Source organism: Ursus americanus, chromosome 15 (assembly GCF_024610735.1).
Source record: "Ursus americanus isolate L20-20 chromosome 15, mUrsAme1.1.p, whole genome shotgun sequence".
NCBI classification, from domain to species: domain Eukaryota; kingdom Metazoa; phylum Chordata; class Mammalia; order Carnivora; family Ursidae; genus Ursus; species Ursus americanus.
In genome coordinates, this window is record NC_142141.1 from 18547752 (window position 1) to 18571286 (window position 23535).

General features: G+C 47.5%; 1 protein-coding gene and 1 non-coding gene across 3 annotated transcripts in view; both read right to left on the reverse strand.

The window, feature by feature from the left end:
* Positions 1–23535, reverse strand: part of CYFIP2 (cytoplasmic FMR1 interacting protein 2) — a 120818-nt gene that overhangs the window by 61918 nt on the left and 35365 nt on the right. For both annotated transcript variants that reach the window (XM_045791993.2, XM_045791994.2), the window contains exons 9-19: positions 22019–22123; positions 19876–19967; positions 17936–18053; positions 15362–15481; positions 14702–14827; positions 11070–11236; positions 10217–10364; positions 6721–6874; positions 5639–5795; positions 5005–5101; positions 1643–1719 (exon numbers count right to left, since the gene is read on the reverse strand). In XM_045791993.2, the coding sequence (XP_045647949.1) occupies positions 1643–1719; positions 5005–5101; positions 5639–5795; positions 6721–6874; positions 10217–10364; positions 11070–11236; positions 14702–14827; positions 15362–15481; positions 17936–18053; positions 19876–19967; positions 22019–22123 (1361 nt within the window). The remainder of the gene's footprint in view (positions 1–1642; positions 1720–5004; positions 5102–5638; positions 5796–6720; positions 6875–10216; positions 10365–11069; positions 11237–14701; positions 14828–15361; positions 15482–17935; positions 18054–19875; positions 19968–22018; positions 22124–23535) is intronic.
* LOC148108850 (U6 spliceosomal RNA) lies at positions 13627–13729 on the reverse strand. The gene has a single exon (XR_015726897.1). It is a non-coding gene; the product is annotated as a U6 spliceosomal RNA (small nuclear RNA).

Consider the following 23535-nt stretch of genomic DNA (forward strand, 5'->3'; position numbering starts at 1 on the left):
TTTTATATTGATTTCATGTTGAAACTGTATTTTAGATATATTGGATTATATAAAATATATTCTTCAAATTAATTTCAGCTGCTATTCTTTCCTTTTTAAAATATGGCTACGGAAACATTTAAAATGACACTTGTGGCTCACATTTGTGGTTGTGCTGTATTTCTAATGGACAGCACTGACCTAGATCTTTCTTTACCTCCTGTGCTTTCTTGGACTCTCCCGACCTCTCTCAATCTTCCCCAGTCCCCCACATTTTTGGAAACCATGGATCTTACAAGGAGTACTACAGATTAAGGGGCATTTTTCAGATAAAAATATTCTTTGAACTGAATGTACAAAGACCCAGGGTTTGACAAGTCTGAATTTGTGTATATAGCATATCTGAAATGAAATCATCTTAGAGACACTGGAAGCCCAGCTCACTGCATCCTATTCGACCCAGACATTTGCTAAGGGACTACTTCATGGAAGGCCGTGTGATCTGCGTTTTCCCTGAAAGTACATGCTTTGTGTACTTTCCATCATCAAGAGCCATTTACTTTATTTAATAACGCACATTCCGTGTTAACAGAGATGGGTGCGTTCTGACGTCAGCTCCTATTTGAAATATGTCAGAGCAACTCTAGCTGTCAAAGCAAAATGAAGCAAATTCTCTGCGTAAAATAATTTATTACAGTTAAGTAACCATTCTTGACATTATTGGCCTGTACATTTGAATTTCCAATAAGAAGGGAGAGACCTATGTTGAGGTTTTTCTTGACCAATACCATTATGGGTTCTTAAAACCCAGGAATTCAATCAGCTCATACTGGCAATACCACCTAGCCTCCAACACTTGACAATTAATTCTCTTACCCCGACTTCTCCACTGGTCTCCTATCTGACCTTTATATACCTATTCTTGCTCACCACCAATCCATTCTCCACATTTTTGTTTTTAATAGGGCAAATTTTTAAAAATAAAAATTGAATCAGGTCCCTGTCATACTTTTGAAATCATCCTGTGGTATTCGATTGCTCCTGGATAATGCCTACAAGCCCCATCACCTGAGTCCTACCTTTCCAGCTTTATCATGCAACTTGCCTCTTCTTGTGGTCTGTGGGTGAGACATTTACATGTACTAATTTACATTGTCTCAACTGCCCTACGGAGTAGGAATGCTGTCAGCACAATACTTCCGCCACAGGGACTTTGCACAAGCAGGTCCTTTGCCTGCAGTTTCCCATCCCATCCTTCACTTAGTTTTATTTAATGCCTATCAACTTCAGATAAGAACTCAAATGTTACTTTCTCAGGACAGCCCTTCCACTTTCTCACCCCAAAGACTAGTTCAGGTTTACTTGTCATAGATTTGCATATTCTCACGGATGTTTCCTTCACGGGGAGCACACAGCCCCCCTTGCCGCTGTGCTCTCATTGGTTTGTATTAATGTCTGATAGCCCTCCTAGACTGTAAGCTCCATGAGGGGCAGCGCCAAAGCTGCCTATTTTTCTCTCTCCTGTATTTTAGCACCCAGTCCGGCCCATAGAATCGCTCAGATTCCCTTAGGGGCTAAAGAAGAGAGGTTTTACGACAGGAAACCATGTCTCACAGGTGGCAGGCTAAGAATGTTTGTTGCTCACAGCCCCGGACCCTCATACCTGCCAGCCATGGCTTTGTAGTAGGCAAAGATCTGGTCCGCCAGCTTGTAGACAAACTGATCAAAGCACAGGTTCACCTGGGGACAGGAAGGCAGGAACGTCAGCGGTACGTGCCCAGCTTTAGCATGGCAGTGCAGGTGGCTCTAAGGGGGCAGTTGGGCAGTATTGCGTACTGTGGGGCAAGATACTTTGAATAGCAAAAGAAGAGTCTGTGGTTAAGTTAAGAAGTTTGGTCCCTCACTCTCAAGGTCCTTAGTTAGGCACAGAGAAGGCAAAGTTCAAAAAGCTGTTGAAGAACTGCCCTCCGCCTACGTCTTGTCCTTGCCCTTCCAAGGTGGCCCGCCCAGGGGGAAGGCAAGATAGATCTTCAGATGCTGCAATTGCTCGCATCATCCCACCCATCCTCTCTCCTGCTAGACTTTCTCGTCTTTTCCTTTCACTATATTTGCCCTGTTTGACGAATGAAGTTGATGGTCCTTGGAAACCGAAAAAATCTCTTTTTTGCAAACTAAGCTTAGAAACCTTTGGTTTTTAATGAATATGGGATCATCTTGCCATTTCAGGGTCTCATCACATTGGTGGCAGACCGTGAGGCTTAGTGAGAAGTCCATGCAGACACAGGATCAAAACCAAACCCTCCACTGATGGCAAGAAACAGCCAAGCGTGGGGCTTTAATAAGCTGGGGCTGTGGTGGTGGTGGCAGGTGCCATGGGACTTCAAAGGGAACCAAGCATATCTGGGTGACTGATCTTCCATGCTTCCCTCGCCAAGTTTTCAGCTCTGGAAGGTTAATTCTTTATCTGAAGAGCTCCTGTATCTTTTATTTTACACCCCAGATGTTATTCTGAACACGCAACACAGAACTGTGTGCAGTTCTGCCCTAATCTGCGGGTAACCAAGGCCTCTGCTCTGGACTTTGTGCTTCAAGGGTCCCCACGGGGTCTTCCTCCAGTCGAAGAACCTGCAGCATCAAGGTGGGGGTGCCCACTCATACCCTAAGCTTTGAGTATCCTTGCCCCCAAAAGCCCAAGCCCCTTCCAGGCCTGTCTGGTGTTTTCCCTGGATCAGCCCTGAGGGCGGACTGCACAGGTGTATGCACCCCTAGGGTCAAGGGTTAGCTAAGGGCCACTGTTTGTGGGCAGCGGTGGCAGACAAAGCTTGGGTATCCGCACACATGCACACGAGGCCCTTCATCGTGCAGAACAGAGTTGGGGGATGGGAAGAGAAAGGGGGCAGGCCACAAGTTGGGGGTCTCAATGTGTACTTGGGTCCATGCCCTCAAATATTACCCAGGGCCTGGCTGTGCGCTTTCTTTATATTTATTTTAAAAATCTCACTTGGCCACATGACACTCTAGATTTGTTTTGTTTTCAACCTGTTGGAGAACACAAGTATATAAGATCTTTTCAAAACAGGGAGTTGTCAGAGCTAAGATGCAACCAGTTCAATTGTCTCCTAGAATCTTTCCTCCCAAGTCTGTGCTCAGGAGAAGAGATCTGGGCTGGGGTCCATCAAGGTCTTCAACTCCCATAGAAACTGGAGGGTAGAGAAAGCAAGCAGCATCTCTACTAGATTTTCTTTGAGATACATAAACTGTCAAACTAAGTCAGTGGTGAAACATTCATGCCTTTCCTTTATACATAAGAATGTCTTATAGTTCTATGATATTTTTACCTAATTGGCCTCAGTCTGTGTTTACATAGTCCCATGCAGTGACGATGAACCCAGACTATCATTCCAGTTCCCAGGAGGCAAAACTGAGAAACTTCGGGAGCCATCACTACCATTGGCCTTGTGCATGTGGCAGGATTGGACTTCCTTGCTCCTCTCGGAAAAGGAGGTGCAGTCACGTGACTCACTTTGACCAATGACGTGTCATTTCCAGGTGGAAGCTTTAAGTACCAGTGACATTTCCCCTGATATGGCAATTACTGAATGTTCCACGTAAGTCCCAACTTGAAGACTACATGGACCAGAGCCCCCAACCAACCCATAACGGAGAAATAAACCTTTGATTGCAAGGTACTAAGAATTTGTGATTATTTGTCACTGCAGCATAACCTAGCTTATCCGGACCATTACTGAAATAAAGCCATTGAGTGACTTTGTCATAAATAGCTTAATAGTTGAAAGGACGGTTGCTTCAGTCCTACCAGTACTAGTAAGTGACTATAAGCTATGTGACTTTGGTGTAACGATAACTGACTACTTTAAGTCTAAGATTTATTATCTGTAAAGCAGATAGTAGCATATACCTCTTTAAATTGCTGTAAAGGTTATTTTAAAAGTATCTCTCTATAGTGTTTAGCGTTGTGCCTGGCAAGTTATAAATATATAATAACTGATACATGATATTGCTGTTATTATTATTAGCCAAATAATCCAACCCTAAAAATCCATTAAAAATTAATTTTAATCTATGCAGTTTTATCATCTACCATCCCTTAATACATTTGAAAAAGAAAGACCATCATCCCAGTCTGGGTCCTTTTTGATGATCATGATTTGTAAAGATCACTCCCCATATAGTGAACGATATTGTAAGAGCATTGTAGGGGGACAGGTGGGAGCTGCACCTGTGGTGAGTGTAGCCTGACATACAGAGTTGTAGAATCACTGTGCTCTACACCTGAGGCTAATGTAACATTGGGTGTCAACTACACTGCAATTTAAGAAAAAGTCATAAAAAGAGATCACTCTCCAGAACAAGTTATTGACCCCGCATTGCTATGGTCCGAATGCTTGTGTTCCCCCGAAATTCACATGTTGAGATCCTAACCCCTTAAAGTGATGGTATTAGACAGTGGGGTCTTTGGGAAGTGATTGGGTCATTACGGTAGAGCTTTCATGAATGGGATTAGCGCTTTATAAGACAGAGACCCTGGGTGGCTCCCTGGGTTAAGTTTCTGAGAAACTGAGTGTTGTAAGATCGAGCCCCACGCTGTGCTCCATGCTCAGTGTGGAATCTGCTTGAGATTCTCTCCTTCTCCCTCTGCCCCTCCCCCCACCTGTGTGCACACTAGCGCTCTCTCTCTAAAATAAATAAAATCTTAAAAAAAAAATTAAGAGGGAGACTGCAGAGCGCTCCCTCACCCCTTCCACTATGCGAGGATGCAATGAGAAGTCTGTGACCCAGAAAGGTGCCCTCACCCAACAGTGCTGGCTCCCTGATCTAGACTTCCAGCCTCCACAGCAGTGAGGAATACATTTCTGTTGTTTGTAAGCCACTCAGTCTGTGGTATTTTGGTACACCAGCCCGAATGGACTAAGACGGCCCCCTTAGCGCCAGTAGCTACGGATTTAAAAAGTCCAGATTCTCAGCATAAGATTACAGCAACAAAAGGAGAAGAATGTCACTTGCCTCAGCTTCAATCTCATCGTACAGGAACTGCTTTTTAAACTTGGTCAGAGCATAGTAGGCGCTGTCATTGTACAGGTCCAAGGGGTAGAGGACGTACCTGACGAGAGAAAAGCAGAGGCCGGCAGCTTACTAATCCCTCCGAAGGCAAGCCGACTGCTGCAGCTTGGGAAATGGGAAATATGAAGTGTTGGGTGAACACGTGAACAAACTCGGGGTTAGCAAGAGAGCGCCTTCCAGCATTCTGAGGTTTCCAGCCTGCCCTAGGAATGCCTTACTTTATGGTCTGCCTGTAGAAATCAAAAGTCCATGATGCTAATAAATCCAAGGCCTGAAAAAATAAGCCTGGGATCAAATCAGGTGGCAGTTAGCTTCCTGGTCCCCAGAGACGACTATCTTCCAGGCACAGCTGCCCTGAAACTGACAGAGCACCAGAATGGCAGCTGGGGTGGTAGAATCCTGAGCCTATCTGCAAGGCTGAGTCAAATCTGGTGTGACTTGATCCTCTGCGTGAGCGTTCTCCCTGGTGGGGCACACTGCCTAATCTGGAAAGTTCCGGAAAGAACAGAGCTCCCTAGCAAACTACCCTTCATCCGCACCCTGGGAACCTCCTTGCTGACCCAATCCTGCCTCTTACTCCATCATGGACGGTTCTTTGGTTTCCAGGATATGGTCTGTTAGAATCCAGGGCATGGACATCTCAATCGGGAACTGGATTCGCCGGCCCATGGTTAACTCCAGGAAGAATTCTCGGAACCAGAGCTGAGAGAGGTCACAACACTGCTGCAGGGCTTCTGAAAGCATAAAGGAAAGAGTCGTGGGTTATACACAAGAAGCACCAAAAGATTTTTGCTTTTATTGTTATTAGCTTGGTTCTTACTGCTTTTGTTATTCTTACCGCTATCCTAGTATACAACAGGTACTCATAAATAGGACTTGGTCAGTAGATCCTGCTCTCTTGGACCTGATGGCCAGTCTAACATCTATTTAGAAAACAGCATTTGTTCAGCTCACAGTAGCAGCCCCAGGGGGTCGGAAAGCAGTGATGTTTAGAGCTTTCACTACACCCACAATCTCCATCATCGCCCTACGCGACCATCCTGAAGACCCACAATCGGGCCCCCTTGTATGCGGTAATTCTGGCTTCCATCACTCAGAAGCCTTGAAGGAGCCTGGTCTGCGCTCTGTTGGAGAACTTTGGATTGTTCGTTAAGGTCACTCTTCTCAGTCGCAACAGTGCATTACCACTTCCACGCCCCTGGATGCTGCTTTCCTTCCCCCCTGCCCTGTCTCACCTGCACAATCATCCTGCTAACAGGAGCACGGAGCGGGGGACACAGGGTTGGGGTGCAGCCTGGAAGCCTCCTTTGCCAGAAGCAACAAGACTAACCAGCTCAGAGCTGCTGCTTAGAAGGAAAAGGCTGACCGAATGTCTGGCTGTTACTGTGGTTATGTTGCTGGGGTTAATCCCCTCTACTAAGGACTTCATGACAAATAAACCACAAATGTCTACCAAACGAATTTAGCGGAGTCAGAATAGCAGGACCGAGCCTGGCCTTTCCAAGCCCACCAGAAAGTGTGCATTTTTTACCTCGGTGGCAAAATGTGCCTCTTCTGGTCAATGACCATGTTTCTTTGCAACTTTTGGTCCAACAGCTTTAGCTGGTCTGGGACCTGGGACCCTCATCCTCTCCCCACTGCCCAGACGCTTCGACTCACCACTGATATTGAGTAGATGCGTGAAGAAGAAGGACTGTTTGTGGAAGTCCTCTATGGCGAGGACGATGGGTCCATCAAGGCTGCTTCTCAGCGTCTTCTTGGAGCCGCTTTTGTCTGCGATGAGCGATTCGAGCATGGTCCGCACCATGTACAGCTTCAAAGAGAAAGGAAGATGAGAAGGTCAGGGGCTAGCCCTCCACCCTGGGGTAAAGTTTCTCTGTGCTGTATTTATATTTTTCTTTTTTTTCTGCAGATGTCTGTTCTTAGAAAGCACTGTCTTAAGGAAGCACCAGTTTAGGGTTGGAGAAGTGAATCTGAAACATGTAAACCCTTACAAGGGAGACTGGCCAGCCCAGGAAGGGCGTTCTGCCCAGGGCCTGATAACAAGTCATTCAAGGCCCAGGTTTTTGCCTGTTCTGCTTGGCCAAGGGCGTGGGCATCAGAGGAGAACCTCAGTTTACGTCACTCTGGAGTCACTCTCTGCTTTACTGGTTGGCTATGGTGGCACCTCGGATGGAGCCCTGGACTTGGGTCTAAGGCCAGGCACTGCTACTGTCTTGCTGTGTGACCTTGGGCAACAAAGTCCCACTCTGGGCCTCAGTTTTCTTATCTGCTAACATGAGGGGGCTGCACCAGATGCTTTCTCAAACCAGTCCTTTTCAACTCTAACATTTTGAGGAACTGCGAAGTGCGATTTGATCAGAGCAAGCCCCCCACCCCACCACCTCAAGCTTCTGACCCTTAGCGCTTTGAATCCATTACTGAGCGATGGCGCCCTCTGGTGGCGCCAGTGGCATCGCACAGCCTACCAAAATCCTGGGTGGAAAGCGGGTGAAGACGGGTACTTACACAGGAGGTCTACTAGACAATGAACTCCCACTTACAGAGGGCCTTAAATGCAAAGGGTGCAAGTGCTAATCTAGATCTTTCCACATCATATGCCTTTGAATCTTAGGGCTGGAAGGGGCCTTGAGGAGCCAGGCTAGTCCATTCCTGCTGCCTCCTGGAGAAGTGTACCCCAACCAACCCAGCCAGGCGGTGTTATACCAGGGATCGGCAGCCTCTTCGGCCCTGTGTGCCACCAGTGGGGTGAAACAAAGCCCGCGGGGACCACTGGCAGGCCTAAGACATAGATAGGAGAAAGGAGGAGGGAATGGGAGGGCAGGAGAGACAGGGAAGAGGGAGAGAGAGAAGAGAGAGAGAGAGAGAGAAAAGCAAGAGGTATTGTATACGGTGGGAACGCCGCCGCGACTGCTAGGGGCCACTTGCCGACCACCTCTCAGAAGCTCCAACCTCCCTCTGCCACCACGTCTGCCCTGGCTGCCTCCGGATCTCCTCAAGGACCGTCCCCACCATGCACCTGGCACTGGGCTGGGCAGCGCAGCCACAGAGGGGAGGGGCACAGCGGCCCCTACCACAGCACTTCCCGTGATGGTCCAAGAGCTACCACGGTGGACAGTCCACCCTCGCCGACCCCATTGGGGGACAGGTCTGATCATCCCTGAGAATTGAGAAGCACTGTTCTAATGACGGCCTTTGGAGTCATCCAGGAAAGGATTCATCAAGTACAATCCATGTAACTGACTGATTTGTATCAAATTCTATGTGAAAATCCATGCCATCGATAAGAGGGGGATCTCTTTTCCCACCTACTTCTACCGAATAGAGTATTTAACGCATCAGACCAGCCAACAGCCCAGCTGTGCTAGATGCCCCTGTCTACTGTGCTCGGAAGTCCCTCACAGAGCCCTGGGGCGGGAGTCAGGAGACCTGGGTTCTTGTCCCACCTCCACCTGTGACTCACCTTGTGACTCAGACAAGTCACTTCCCCTCTCTGGACCTCAGTTTCCCCATCTGTAAAACAGGGAGGGCACTGGAACTAGCTTGTCTCTAAGGGCTCTGCCAGCTCTGACTGTTAGGAGTCTACTCAATGCATCCGTGCCACCTCACAGGATTTGGCGGTGGTGGGGGGTTAACTCGTGGCCACACTCCCCTCTCAGACCACATATATAAACACTCCTTCCTCTCCTCTCCTTCTCTCTCTCCCTCCCTGCCTGTTTGGCCCTTCCCCTCATCCTCCTTTCCAGTTTCCCTTCTGCTTTGTCTGTGTCTCCCTCACTCAAGTCTTGGGACTTACACAAACACCCGAAAGCCCTGCTTAGCCCCTCCAGGATATTCTAGGCTGGAAAGGCCTGTGGTCTTTGACATTACACACAAGTGTTTGTAGAAGCTTCCTTGGGATTTCCAAGACCAGCAAGGTTAGTGCAACCTGGCCCACGGGCTGTGAAGCCAAGGGAAGTTATGGTGCTGAGAAGCCGTCCTGCCCCGTCCGTCCTCCCCGTCCCCTGCCCAGACACAGACACACACACACATAGAAGGGGTGGGGGCGGGCCTCAGATGGCTCATCTCAGATGGTTCAGACTCACAACTGCAGAGCTGAGACAGGCTGAAAGGTCATGTTAAGGGGCAGTTCCTGTAAGACCCCTGAACGTTTGATGGACCCTTACGCTTTTTTCTCAATACCTCAAAAAGCCTACCAGGACTTTCTTATCCTTAAGTAAGTGCAAGGATTCAACCAAAATGCCCAGGTTCTTCCTTCCTTCCTTCCTTCCTTCCTTCCTTCCTTCCTTCCTTCCTTCCTTCCTTCCTTCCTTCCTCTTTCTTTCTTTCTTTCTTTCTTTCTTTCTTTCTTTCTTTCTTTCTTTCTTTCTTTCTTTCTCTTTCTTTCTTTCTTTCTTTCTTTCTTTCTTTCTTTCTTTCTTTCTTTCCTCTTTCTTTCTTTCTTTCTTTCTTTCTTTTCTTCCTTCCTTCCTTCCTTCCTTCCTTTCTTTCTTTTATTTTTTTAAATTTACTGACTACTTTGGATAAATCACAGGTGACCTCTTGTTCAGCAGCTTCGGTTAGCAACTCTGAATATCTCTGATTATTAGACTTTCTCTAAGGGATCAAGGGCTTTTGGTACTTATGCATTTGGGGGGATAATAATAGTAACGTTTTGTCAGTAACATGATCTCCTTCGTAATTTTCACTTAATGGAGAAGATAATCAGAGTACAGAGAGATCAAGGTGCTTGCCCAAGATCACACAGCATGTCAGAGGCAGAACTCGTGAATTCTCAAGCTAGGATGTCACTGCAGGTAAGGGGCCAGGGTTCACTGAAGAGGGATAGGACAGATGCATATAGATTCTACTTTACACTCCTCCTACACTTTGGAAACTGTACTTCACAGGGCTAGGAGACAGCCCATCCTGGTAGGACCCCCATTTGCCAGATTAGACAACTGAGGCACAAAGAGACTGTGTAACATGCCCGAGGTCACACGGGTTTCTAGGACTAGAATCCAGGTCTCCTGAATCTTAAGTTGGTAGTCCTCCCTCCTGTATTAAAACAAGATGGCAGAGTAAGACTAGTGCAGCTGCTGGACCCTGCCCCTCCTGCCTGAGGCCCCCCCAGCCCCTGAGCTACCATGGCCTGGCTGGCCTCGGAGCCACTTACCTGTGTGCTGGAGGGCCCCACAGCACGCCGGGGCACCTTGATGTCAAATCCGCCTTTGGGATCCTTCTCCCCTCTCAAGCACGGGTCATTGGGGGGCTCTCGGCCCCCCTCCCAGTCACAGATGGTTTTTCGAATTGCCTGCAGGACACTGGGAAAGAAGAACCGATACTCAGACCCGGTTTTACCATTGGAAGGAGGCCGTGCAAGCCTGTTTCTAGAGCCTATGATAGCCCAGGACCCTTGTCTTAGACTTTCAGGATGCTGGGGAAGCATGCTCATTCCTGGCCCCACTCACCCCCCAAGAGGTACTGGCTCCACAGGCTTGAGCCACGGTCCAGAAGTCTGCTCTTCAATAAGCACCACGGGTGAGTCTGATGCCCACTGGCTGTTTTTCTTTCTCATTACAGGGGAGCTTCATTAGCCCAATTACATCTCTGTATGTTTGAAGTTTTAATAATAGCTTATATTTGCTGCATACTTACTCTGTGCTGCTGTGTGCTTAGGTCTACACACTGATTACCTCACTTTATCATCCTAACAGCCAATAAAGTAAATACCTCTATATTCATTACAAATGAGGAAAACCAAGGTTCAGAGAAAGTACGTTACTTGACCAAGTGCGCACAGCTAGTGGTGGCTATAGGCTTCAACCCCAGAGACTGAGGCTTAATTCATTTCAAATGTCCAATCTCCTAAGAAGGCCTCCTAGAACTTGCTGGAACTTGCTAGAAGGGTCTGTGTGTGTGCAGAGGCAGTGCTGGGAGCTGACTGAGCCAGGAACTTCCCCTGCGGTCTGCACCTAGAGCCCTTGATTTTTGATGGGACCCCTGGAAAAGGCCATTTGAAGACCCACCTGATAAGGACGTTCTTCTTCTTCCGTACCGCCTGTCTCAGGGGCTCGCGCAGCGTCACCTGGGCAAAGTCCTGCAGGGCCGCGTAGATGGTGTTCCTGATGGCCTGGTTGAAGACGCTCTCCATCCTGCCCATGAGGACCTGGAGGCCTTTGATCATGGCGATCACCTGGCCAGGCACAGATCAAGGTCAGGCTCGCTGTGCCTCAGCTTACCTATCTGTCCAGTACCCTTCACCACACTGCAGGAAGGGTGCTGTGTGAGATGCTCAGAAGCACGAGGCCAGCGCTACTCAAAGTCCCAGTTCGTAGCGAGGTAAGAAATGTGCGCCAGAATGGAAATCAGCCCTCAGCTTCCTTCATCAAGAGAAGGCCTGCCACAAGGTACAGATGTTAGCGAAACGTAACGGTGTGCTTCAGATGCCCCTCACTTTCACTCTGGCACGAGCTCCCCATCTCAGTGCTGACTGCTGACAAATAGCAGCCAGATCCCAGACCACATTCTGTGGACCACTCTGACTTCTACAGGCCTCTCTACCTATCACACACCCGCAGACCATATCAAATAGAACTTTGACCATAACATTTTCTATAGAATTTTTACAATCTTGACTTTTGAAATAATTTGATCATTTGCTATTTGAGCCCACAGAACTTCCTCCTATGACATAAAATCTCTGTAGAAGTCTTGGGTGAGGGAAAGCTTCTACCCTTCTGTTTGTCTCCTCCCTGGCCTCTTCACCTACTCATCTGGCTGCAGAGACGGGGAGACAGGTATTTGCGATGAGTGTATCCTGACCCGCCTTGGCGTATGCGCCTTCTCTGTGGGGTTCCTCTCTTTTCTGTGCAATCACCCTTCCCTCCCCATTCCGAGCAAGAGAGGCATGTGTTTCTGCAGCTGCTTTGTCAGTTTCCCAGTAGGTAAGTTTCATGGGGTGGAGGAGGAATGAGAAGTCTTGGGTGGCCTTGGGTGGAAGTCACATCCCTAGTCTAGCTTCACCAGCAACGAGCCTGATCCTTTGGTCCCTATCAGCCACAAGTGCTAATATCTAGAGTGATTCAGAATTCAGAGGGGACAGCACAAGCCGTATCAGGCTCCTGACATGATATGTCAGGTCTGATGACATGACAACATGTCATCATGGTGTGCTGGACTTCCACGCTCTGCCCTGGACTGTAAGTGCTGCAGGGGCCAGGCCCAGCAATGCTGCGCATGCCCTGTGCACGCCGCCTGGGCCTGTAGTGAGCCATCAGAACATTTTTGTTGAAAAGGAATGAATAAAGCAATGAATGAGTTTACATGCTAAGATTTTTTCTTCCTCTAAACCTTAAAGGAATAAATAGAACATCCGAGGTTAGAAGAAATGGTGAGGACAAAGTTCAGGCAGTGAGGATTTTCATTAGAACCAACAAATAGAGTGGTTCTGCTGGAGAGAAGCTTTAGTGTAGAGAAATAATGTGACAGAAGTCTTAAAGGAACATTACATCACAAAAGCATCTGGGCTCCTGGCTAGAGACGTAACCAGGAAATAATGAGACAAAAGAAGGAAGAGATAATGGAGATGTTTCAGAATAATTCCAAACACAGCAGAGTGTGCAGATATGTTTCACCTAAGGGAAAATCTTTGCAACTCTGGGCTAGGCAGAGATTTCTTAGCTGGAATATGAAAATCACAAACCATAAAATAATTGGTAAGTTGGACTTTATCAAAATTAAAAACAGTTGTTCTTCAAAAGGTACCCCTAAGAAAATGAAAAGGCAAAGTCACCAATTAGAAAAAATATTTACAACATATACATGACTAGGAACTTGCATCTACAACATATAAAGAATTCTCACAATTCAATATGAAGAAGACAGAAACCCAATTTAAAAAAATGGGCAAAAGATTTCAGAAGACAGGATTTCACAAAGGAAGATACATGAATGGCCGATAAGCACTTGAAAAGATGCCCAATATCACCAGTCTTCAGGGAAATGCAAATTAAAATCTCAATGAGATGTCACTAAACAGCCATTAGAATGACTAAAATTAATAAAATTGACAGTATCAAAGACTGTGAGGGTGTGGAGCTATAGGACTCTCCTATACGGTTGGTGGGAATATAAAATGGTACATCCACTGTGGAAAACCATTTGGCAGTTCTTAAAAAGCTAAGCATTCACCTACAATATGACCATTCCAAGAGAAATAAAAACCTGTATCTACACTAAGACTTACACTGAAATCTTTAAAGCAACTTTATTCATACTGGCCCAAAGCTGGAACAGTGGAATGGGTAAGCAAATTATAGTATATATCCATACAATGGACTAATACTCAACAATAAAAAGAAACAAACTACTGATACACAGAACAATGGGGATAAAACTCAAAATTATGATGGTGAGTAAAAGAAGCCAAACACCAAAAAATACCAACAGTACAAACTGATAAAAAATACCAACAAATCTATGGTGACCAAAAAAAAGTGATCAGGTCCAAGGATGGACAGATTGTAAATGGCACAAAGTCTTTAAGGGGAGATGGAAATGTTCTGCATCTTTTTTTTTTTTTTTTAAAGGAATGGTTCGTGAATTTGTGTGTCATCCCTGCAGTGGGTCCACACCAACCTTCTCTGTACTGTTCCAATTTTAGTACACATACTGCCGAAGGGAGCACGGAATGTTCTGTATCTAATCTTTGTGGTTTCATAGGTGCCTATACAACGGTCAAAACTCTTGGCATTATACACTTCAAGTGGATACAGTTTATTGAACATAAATTATACCTCAATAAAGATAATAAAAATACTATACTATCTTCATGAAGGTATCGCACGCATGGCCCAAGAACGGGGTCTTCTAAGAGGAACATTCAGAGAACAAGATGGAGCTTCTGGACATTAAAAATATAATAGACACAATAAAAAATACTAATAGAGTAGACAGTCGAACTTCAGGAAATATCCCATAAAGCAGAACAAAAATAAGTGATGGACAATAAGACAGAAAAGGTAAGAAAATGAGACACTAAATCCTAGGGGTCCAACATCTGACAACTCATCTCATCCTGGCTTCCATCTGTAGTTCTTTGATCATTCATCAGCTTGAGCATGTTTCTTATCTCTTTTAGCCATTTATTTGTCCTTGTGTCTGCTGTTGGTTTCCTTTTGCCCATTTTTCTACTGGAGTGAATGCTTTCCCCTGGATTCTTAGGAACAGAATGAGTTTCTAATCATTTTTGAATGGTAACTTTTTTTTAAGATTTATTTACTTATTTTAGAAAGAGAAAGAGAGCACGAGCAGGAGGGACAGAGGGGCAGGGAGAGAGACTCTCAAGTAGACTCTGTGCTGAGCATGGAGCCTGACGCAGGGCTCGATCCCCCCACCCAGAGATCACGACCTGAGCCGGAACCAAGAGCGGGTTGCTTAACCGACTGCAACACTCAGGCACCCTTGAAGGGTAACTTTTGACAGAGATGAATTCAGGCGGGAGGAGAAGGACAGGGAAGTGTATGCACACAGGAGGCCCATGGCTGCCATCTTGCTTAGAAGCGCTCCTGGAACCATCGGGATCAACACCAAGCACCAGCCTCTGGGGCGGACGGGCGGGGTGGGCGAGGGGGAGGGGAGGCAGGGAGTGAGAACCCACCTCAACGAAGGCAAACTTCTCCTCGCTGGTGTAGTTGTAGCGCGTGGCTCTCTCATACTCCTCTGCCGTGCCAGGGCAGTCCTTGTTGCAGAACTTGTCTGTGGGGTGAACCAGCTTCCAGGAGTACTGGGGAGAGAGGAAAAACCCAAATGTCCATCAGCAGATGAAGGGAAAAACCAAATGTGGTGTGTCCATGCAGGGGAGTATGACTCAGTCATAAAAGGGAATGAAGTTCTGATTCATGCTCCGACATGGATCACGGTCCTCAAAGTCATGACATAAAAGAAGTCAGACACAAAGAGCCACGTAGTATATGATTCTCCTTATGGGAAACATCCAGAATAGGGAAATCTATAGAGACAGAAGACAGATTGCTTAGGGCTGCGGGGCTTGGGAATGGGGGTTGATTGTACAGGGTCTCTTTGGAATTGATAAAAAGACTCTAAAGTTGACTGTGGTTGCACAATTCTGCAAATATACTAAAAACCAATGAATCTATATTTCTAATGAGTGAATGGTACGGTGTGCGAATTATATCTCAATAAGGCTGCTACAAGAAGAGTGCTGGGGAGAGGCAGAAGCAGACAAGAGTCCGTGTGAACAGAGGTCAGGCTGGAGGGGCCCGGGGAGGAGCAAGCCCTCTGCGTTTGGGACACCTACCACCTCCATGACGTGGGCGCTCCACTTGGATAAAAGCTGCAGGCCCCGCAGGGCCAGGTCAAAGAGCTCGCGGTATTCCTCGTCTGACTTCTGGCTGTCCAGCCCGGAGCCTGTCACCACCTGGGGAACACGGGTCGTCACCCTCAGCATGTATGCGCCTGGCACTTTCAGACGCTGATTCCCCCAAGAATAATACAAAGGAGGTGCTATCATTATACCCCACTGATAGATAAACTGAGGTTCAGACAAGCTTTTTGTTGAAGGCCACATGGCTTGTAAATGGTTGAGGGTTTAAACTCAGGCGGTGTGACGTCATAGCCTCACTCACAACTACCCTGCTATATTGCAGAGCTGTGGCTTTCAAATTTTTTAAATGCAAATTACAGTAGGAAGTGCACATCACAGTGACTTGGGAACACATACCTGCATAGAGATTATATATATATATATATATATATATATATATATATACACACACACACATATTCCAACCTATATATATATACGAACCAATACTTCTCATGAAGCAACTTTACTCTTAACACATGAGAATTCCTCTGTCTATTCTATTTCATACAAAATGTTAATCATAAGTCACTAAATTAATTTCCCAACTCATTAATTAGATGACTCACCAGCTGAAAAGCACTGAAGACAAGCATCTATTTGAATGTGTCTTATTCCGTAAGGCAATGTGGATGTACGCATGTGCAGTCAGATACACGTGCACACATGCACGCACGTGCATGTGCACATATACGTATGTGTGCATACACGTATGTACGCACATGTCTGTATATACATATCGAGTCAGTCCTCATTATTTGTGGGTTCTGTATTTGTGAATTTTCCTACTCCCTAAAATTTATTTGTAATCTCCAAGTCAGTACTTGCAGTCCCGTTACTGGTCATTCGCAGGTATGTGCAGAGTGGTAAAAAATCTGAGTCATGTCCCAGCTGAGGTTGAACGTGGTGAATCTCTGCCTTCTTGTTTCAGAAATCTTGCTGTATACGAGTCCTTGTCATGGTTTATTTAACGCCACATTTTCCATATTTTTGTACCTTTTACTGGTGATTTCACTATTTAAAATGGCCCCAACTGGGGTACTAAAGTTCTGTGTAGTGATCCTAACTGCAAAAAGGCTAGGATGTGTCTTAGGGGAAAAGCAGGTGTTTTAGATAAACTTTGTTTGGACGTTAAGTTATAGTGCTGCTGCGTGCGAGTTAATGTCAATGAATCAACAATTTTTATTACATACGGTGTCTTTAAATAGAAACACACAGAAAACAAGGTTATACATTGATCGGCCTATGAAAACATTGTGACCAGAGGTTCACAGGAACTTTACTCTGTACTTCCTCGAGGAGCAATGGTTCAGTATTTGCTGATCCAGTGTTCATGCCCACTTTACAGAATATAATTACTGCAAGTAACAAGAATTGTCTGTGTAGACATGTGTAAAATGTACAACTTAAAAGACAACATGAAGCCAGGTTCACTCTGAGATCACACCAAAACTTGACAAGGATGAGGCCCCAGCTCTGAAATTATTCCCATAGCTTTAGTCCAGATGATTGTAAATATGGTTAAGAAAGCTAAAGGTTGGGGCTTGACCTTGGTCCATGTCTTCCAGGAGCCCTCCTAAGAATATGGGCCACTTGTTTAATGACCACACTGCGCGCACTTGTCTGACTGTCCTCATTTCAAATATGCTGCCCTTTGATCAAGGACATTTTCAGAGGCTGGGTTTGGAAAGCATGTGTGCTATGGCTGCCAGCCATGTGGTGGAACCAGTGAGCAAACGTGGGATAGTGCAGAGTCATTCAGGTTCAAATCAGGGACCTGTGATTATCAAACCAACATAGACATTTACTAGAAGGGTATATATGGGAAGAGTCCACGAGGAGGTATAAACCCAAATATTAATCACAGCTGCTTCTGCTTGGTAGAATTTTACATGATTGATTTCCTTCCTTTGCATATTTGTATTTTTTCTGAGGTTTGTGCATTGACTATATTTCCATAAAAAAAAAAAAAGTAACACCAGTAAAAATGTAATTGGCGGGATTACCAGAGATTTTATGGCCTTCTTCTGTCCCTAATGGCATTTTCTGATGTGTTACAACGATAATTTATTATTGCGCAGCTTTGAGCCTGAGTGTTCAGAACTGTCTCTCTCGCCATCCAGGGTGGAAATGGCTGGGATCTTGTGCAGACGAACCCTGACTGGGCCACTGTTATCTGCTGGGCAGGATGCATTTTCCATGCACCCGACTGTTTAATCCTCTCAATGAATCTTTCCAGATACTATTACCCACATTTTACAGAGGAGGAAACGGAGGCACAGAGATTGTGAATAACTTGTGAAGGTCAGTGGCTGAACCAGAATCAAATCCAGTTCTGTCTGGCTCTAAAATCCACGCTCCTGGCCCCTCTGCCCTCCTGCCTCCGATGTGTACTGCTTCGGCTCCTGCTCTCCATCATCCCCGGGGTCATTTCCTTCCCAGCTGGTCGTCGCCCCGTCGCACCCTGAGCCCCCGCGGGCCCCGTCCCCGCAGCCAGAGGGAGCTTACCTCGCTGTTGCTGTAGCGAGCGAGCTCGGAGATGAAGCGGATGTGGTCGTCCCGGATCTGAACCATCTGCTCGCAGATGTTGTACTGGGGGCTGATGCTGCTCTGGGTACACGTCCACCTGGGCAGAAAACCACAGGGTTGGAGCAGGTCCCGGCCTGACGTGCCTCAGCGGCATAGGCTCCTTCCACTCACTAGTTGGTCCTGGGGCTCAGCCACACGTGGCCGGCTCCCCTGGGTGGACCCAAGAAGTGTCCCAGTCACCAGCGAGAGAGCCTGCCGCAGGCTGAGCGGAATACTCTTCCTCCTCTGAGACCCAATCCCAGGCTTTTCCAGGTACCTTGTGTCCACCGTACTTACCAGGTATATGAGTGAGGAGCCTCTCTAGGGCTACAAAGAGCTGGAAACCGAGCAAAGAAAAGGCAAGGTGGGCGACCTCCCCGAGCCTGCCTACTGACTGTCAGCACTGACATTCTGAGGTTGAAGCTGGCTCTGGTGGGGCTGTTATGGTGGGACTGGGAAAACCTACAGGGACCCTGCCTCTTTTTCAACAGTGAGCAGGCCACATGAAAGGATACCACGGTGACGGATAACATGTGTTCTGAGAGGTATTGCTGGCATGTTCTCGCTTACTCCCTCTCCCTCTCCCCACTCCCTTCTTGTTCCCCTTGCCCCTCTCCTTTCTCCTCAACTCTTTGGAAAGATATCATTGGGAAAACCATCCTAAAATGGAGAGGAAATCAATGAATCAAAGTCTTCACTCTCGTTCCCCAAGAGAAAAAAGACAGCCCCCTTGACCCCCTTCTGTCATCTGGTGCTGGGTGACCCAGGAGACAGACTAAGCATGGGGACCGGACAAGGCGGATACACATTTTGGGAAAAATTTAATATCTCAAAAGGATCTCCTTGAAGTGGCTCTCATAAGAATACTTGGACTGGCGATAGACCTCCTCACACTTACACTTGGGCATGACTTTTCTTTTGGCTTACTTGTACAGGGACAGGGACACGATCACTCAAACCTCTGACACCCCGCTGTGGCCACATTGCCACTCCCACCCAGCTTCAGGTGGTCAAGATTGCACGCAGGAAGTGTGAGGAGAGGAGCTCAGCATTCTCAGTTCCATGCTCTTCCTAGAAAATCTCCTCACATGCTAGCAGCCAGCAGGTTATAAGAGACGAAACCAGCTTCCTTGGTGAAACTCCCTCACAGGGGCTCAAGGCTGGTGGGGTTCGAGGACACTCCGTTTACCTATTTTTCAGGCACCAGCCCTCACTTTAGACTAAAGGACAGTCAGCCCCTCTCTGTAGGGAAAGGTCATATTCATTCAGCTTTGGGAAAGATGCAGACAGAAGGAACCTTACTAACAACCCCAGAGATCAAAGGAGTGGCCAAGGCCGCAGCTGGATGTCACCCACCTGTCACTGAGTCACTGACACCCCAGGTCCTAGCACAGATGACCTAGAATGGTGGCTTGTAAAGCAATCTAAGGCAAGGCTATCGACTCACTTCACAGGTGCAACTGTCCAAACCTTATACTCAATGACATACTTACTGCACGGACACAAATCTGAGGAGAGAATCAAGGTGCTGAAGAATGCCATCTTGCTCCACCCAACCACTGAGGGCCAGCCAGTCCTCCCCCTTCTCCAGGGAAGGAGGGCTGCTGCTGTCCCACTGTGGGCAGCACGGGTCAGCGCCGGGACAGAGAAGGGGCGTGGCTGTGCTCTGAGCACTTTTGAACCCTGGTGGCAAAGGGCAGATACAAAAGGGTTCAGAGCACCCTCCGCTGTTCCCTTCCGGCCAGCTGGGTGCCAGTGTTGCAATGGAATCCACCTGCCCAGGGCTCTGGGGAGGGAGGAGGGGCTGAAGTGGCCCCTCGGCCCCCTGCCCGGGCTGGGCGTCCTCGCGGGAGCCAAGAGACATTATGGCAGGCACTCACTTGGACTTGTTCTCTTCATAGTGAGCACTGGTCTTAATGTATCTGGCCAGCTCTATCTGCATGTCGCCGAAAAGGGGCACCACTTGCAGCTGCTGCAAAGGAAGCAAACACAAGGCGTGAGACGCTGAGGGAAGAGCCGGGCAGCTGCCTTCCGCTGGGGAAAGCGGGCCTCTGTGTACCTTTGGGCCGACCCCGAGGTTCTGCTTCTTCTCGTACTACCAGGTCACCTTGGAACTAAAGAGAGTCCCAAACAGTGTGCAGGTTCTCCCTTGCCTCCAGCCAACCCATGTTTCATCAACTGAGCCCAGAGGGAAAGTGACTTGGCCAAGGTAACACAGCACGCAGAATGGATGAAGGCGGAGGACCAGACGGCCTGCCCTCCAGGGCAGGGTTCTTTCTGCTCTAACTTCCCTGGGATTCGTGGATCCTTGCCGCTGTGAACTCTGGACTAGGAGGGGATACCTGGACGCCACTGGCTGGGTGTGGCCTTCCTGAAAAACTCTACAACTGAAACCCTAACACCAAACACTAAAGAGCAGCCAAGTCCTAAATGAAGACCAGGACAAATACGGAGGAGGCGGGGGCGGACTGCTGGCTTCTAGGCAGTAGGCACCATGTCAAACACTTCAAAACCTGAAGATTCTTAGGACAGTGATGGATACATGTCATTCTGCATTTGTCAAAACACATAGAATGTTCAACGCCAAGAGTGATTCTTAGTGTAAGCTATGGACTTTGGGTGACAATGATGTGTCAGTGGAGGTTTGCTGATTGTAGAGAATGCATCACTCTGGTGGATTTTGATAGTGGGGGAAGCTGTGCATGGCAGGGGGCTGGGGGTAAATGGGAAAACTCTGCCCTTGCTGCTCAATTCTGCTGTGAACCTAAACTGCTCTAAAAAATAGTCTATTAAACAAAAAACAGTATCTCAGTCCATACAAATACTTTGTGAGGTCAATACTATTATCATCCCCATTTCACAGATGAAAAAACTGAGGTTTAGACAGCCCAAGGGATTTTCACACAAAGTCTACCCAGCTAGAAGTCAAGGAGCCAGGACTATAATCCAGGGCTCTGACTTACCTATGTCCTTCCCACTGAATCCTCAAGGGAACCCTAGAAAGTAGATACCCTTAGCGTTCACATTTTTCAGGCTAGGAAATGCCACTTCAGAAAGGTTTAGTGATTTTCCCAGAGTTTTCCAGCTATCAAGAGGCAGAGCCAGACTAAAACCCTGGCCTGACTATGGCAAAGTTGTATTCCTCAACTGCACCCCAATCTCATCTGAGGGCAGGGGCGGATTTTGCAAGGTCCCCTGAGATGAGCCCTGTTTTCATTTGGGGCAGCTCCAGAGAAGAGTGAAAGTTCCCCACTTGAAAGGATGCAAAGCCACCAAAATGCCTTTTGGTGATTTATTTCCCCCTTAACCTGGAAGAGTCAGTGGGATCCAGGCCCACTGGTAAGCCTGGTTTTTCCATATCTGACCTCTGAGGCTCCGCTCCATGTCTGGAGTGCCCAACGCTAGTATAAACCGGCCCCATGGAATTCAATTCCAAAGCAGGAAGTCCCTTCATGAAACCCTCAAAGGCTTCGTTTAACCCCAAGGTTTTATGTTTAAAAGTTTGAGGCCAGAAGATCAAACGTCTGAGGCACCGCAAAGGTCTGAGTGTATAATGGACCATGATGAGGCCTTGTGCCCAGAGGCAGGGGCGAGCTGAGGGAGCCCCAGGAAACCAGGAGAGGCTGTGACTTTGCAAATGTGATCCCATTTAAAATCCAGTCTCTAATCCTCCTGCTTCTGTGAGCCCTGATTTATATGGAAAATTAATGCAGGCGCTGTCTTCTGGGACGCACCTCTTTCTTTAGATAGCAAGGGATTTCAGGAAAGAGAAAAGGCAATATGCAGAAAAAACTGTGAGGCCTCTCAGCGGAATCCTGAGTCTCGGGAGCACGTTTGACGTGAATGGGGCAGCCTTGGACAGTGTAGCACCTTCTACGGAGGGCAGCTGGACGCCCTGTCATTCTATCCTCCTCTGGGGTCTTTACAGCTGCAGCTCCATCAACAACACCACGGCTTGCGGCTGATTTCTTCCCTTTTCCCAGAGAGATGCCCCGCGGCCCGGCCCCACCCTCAGGCGCTGACCTTAAAGAACTTATCAATTTTGCTGAGGTTGATTCTCTTCTTGGCATCCAGTTTGTAAATGTTACTGACGTTTCCATCCATCAGGTAGAGACCAAAACCCATTACCTAGAGCAAGAAGGGGACAGAGCACAGAAGCCCATCACAACCACTGGAAAAGCTTTAAAAAAAAACAAAACTAAAAAAGGAGGTCTGTACACACACACACGCATGTCCTGTAGGGACACCTGTCCCAAAACCCACAGGTCTTCAATTCAAGAAAGGAGACATAAATCTAATTTCAAGTAAAATTTGATTTCTGTGAAGGAATTCAGGCCGCTTCTACAGTAGGTTATATGGTGGCTGCTTGCTGAGTCCATACTATGGCCCAAGTCTGTGCGTAGGGCTTTCCTGGGTATTTTCCTCTTCTCATAACAATCTTATGAATCAAGTTTACACAATGACCTTTTTCTACAGATGAGGAATTAGAGACACAGAGAGGTTAGCCAGCCTGCTACGGTCACACAGCTAATAGCAGACACAGGCTCTGAAGGCAGATCTGACCACAACATCTACACATTTATATGCTTCCTGCGAGAAAGGGCTGCGCGCTGCTTCTCGCGGCATCCCTGGGGTCTAGCACATCACAGGGACTTGGGAATACCCGCTCGGTGTTGAATGAACATGAAAGTAGTCCCTTCTTTCCCCAAGGAAGCTGAAACAATGCACGGATGCCCAGGGAGCCACTGGTGACTTCATTCAGAATGCATTTTTGCCTGACAATGCCCTACAAGCTGGTTACCAGGCTGACTCTTGATATGCCAGTCCATTTAATAGCTTCTCGAATGCTGACATGTTTTGCTCCTTTTGTCAAATGTACAGCAAAGCCGGCAGGGGCCTGAACGGCTGGGCTGAGAGCAGCTTCCCTTGGCTCACAGCTGCAGTGACTGTGGGGAAGTCACACCTGACATGTAAGGGCCTGGACTAGAGGACCGGGAAGGTCACATCCCCCTTAGTTCCATTCTGTCCCCGTGCTCTGCAGGGCGTGCACGAGACTCTCCCCGCTTAGGTGAGAGGTGCCCCTGGTAGCGTCTGAGCTCACGAACACAAACTGCAGAACCAGGGAACAGCCAGGTGGAGAGCTGAGAGCAAGGAGGCTGGGAAGCAGAGGTGCGGAAGGCTTAAAGGCCAGTGAGAGAAAATCTGTGGGCAGCCCTCGGAGTGCTTGGTGGGCTGGAATTTGGTGACCTGGTGTGTGGCAGCAGCCGCTCTGGGCAGCACTATGGGACCTGCCCAGGCACAGCAAGGGGGTGAGAGAGACCACTAGGCTTCTGGATTTCTGACGGTACAGAGGAAGATGGAGTGAACAAGTCACTGAGCTGAGGTGCTATGGGACTAGAAAGAAGGGAACCCCAACAGGGCTGGGATTCTTACAGTAGTGAGGGTGGCATGGAGGAGAGGAGGGAAAATAAAACGACCAGGAGAAAATCAAAAGGGGAGGCTCTGGAGAAGAAACACTCAAAAGGGGCTATGCAGAGTGT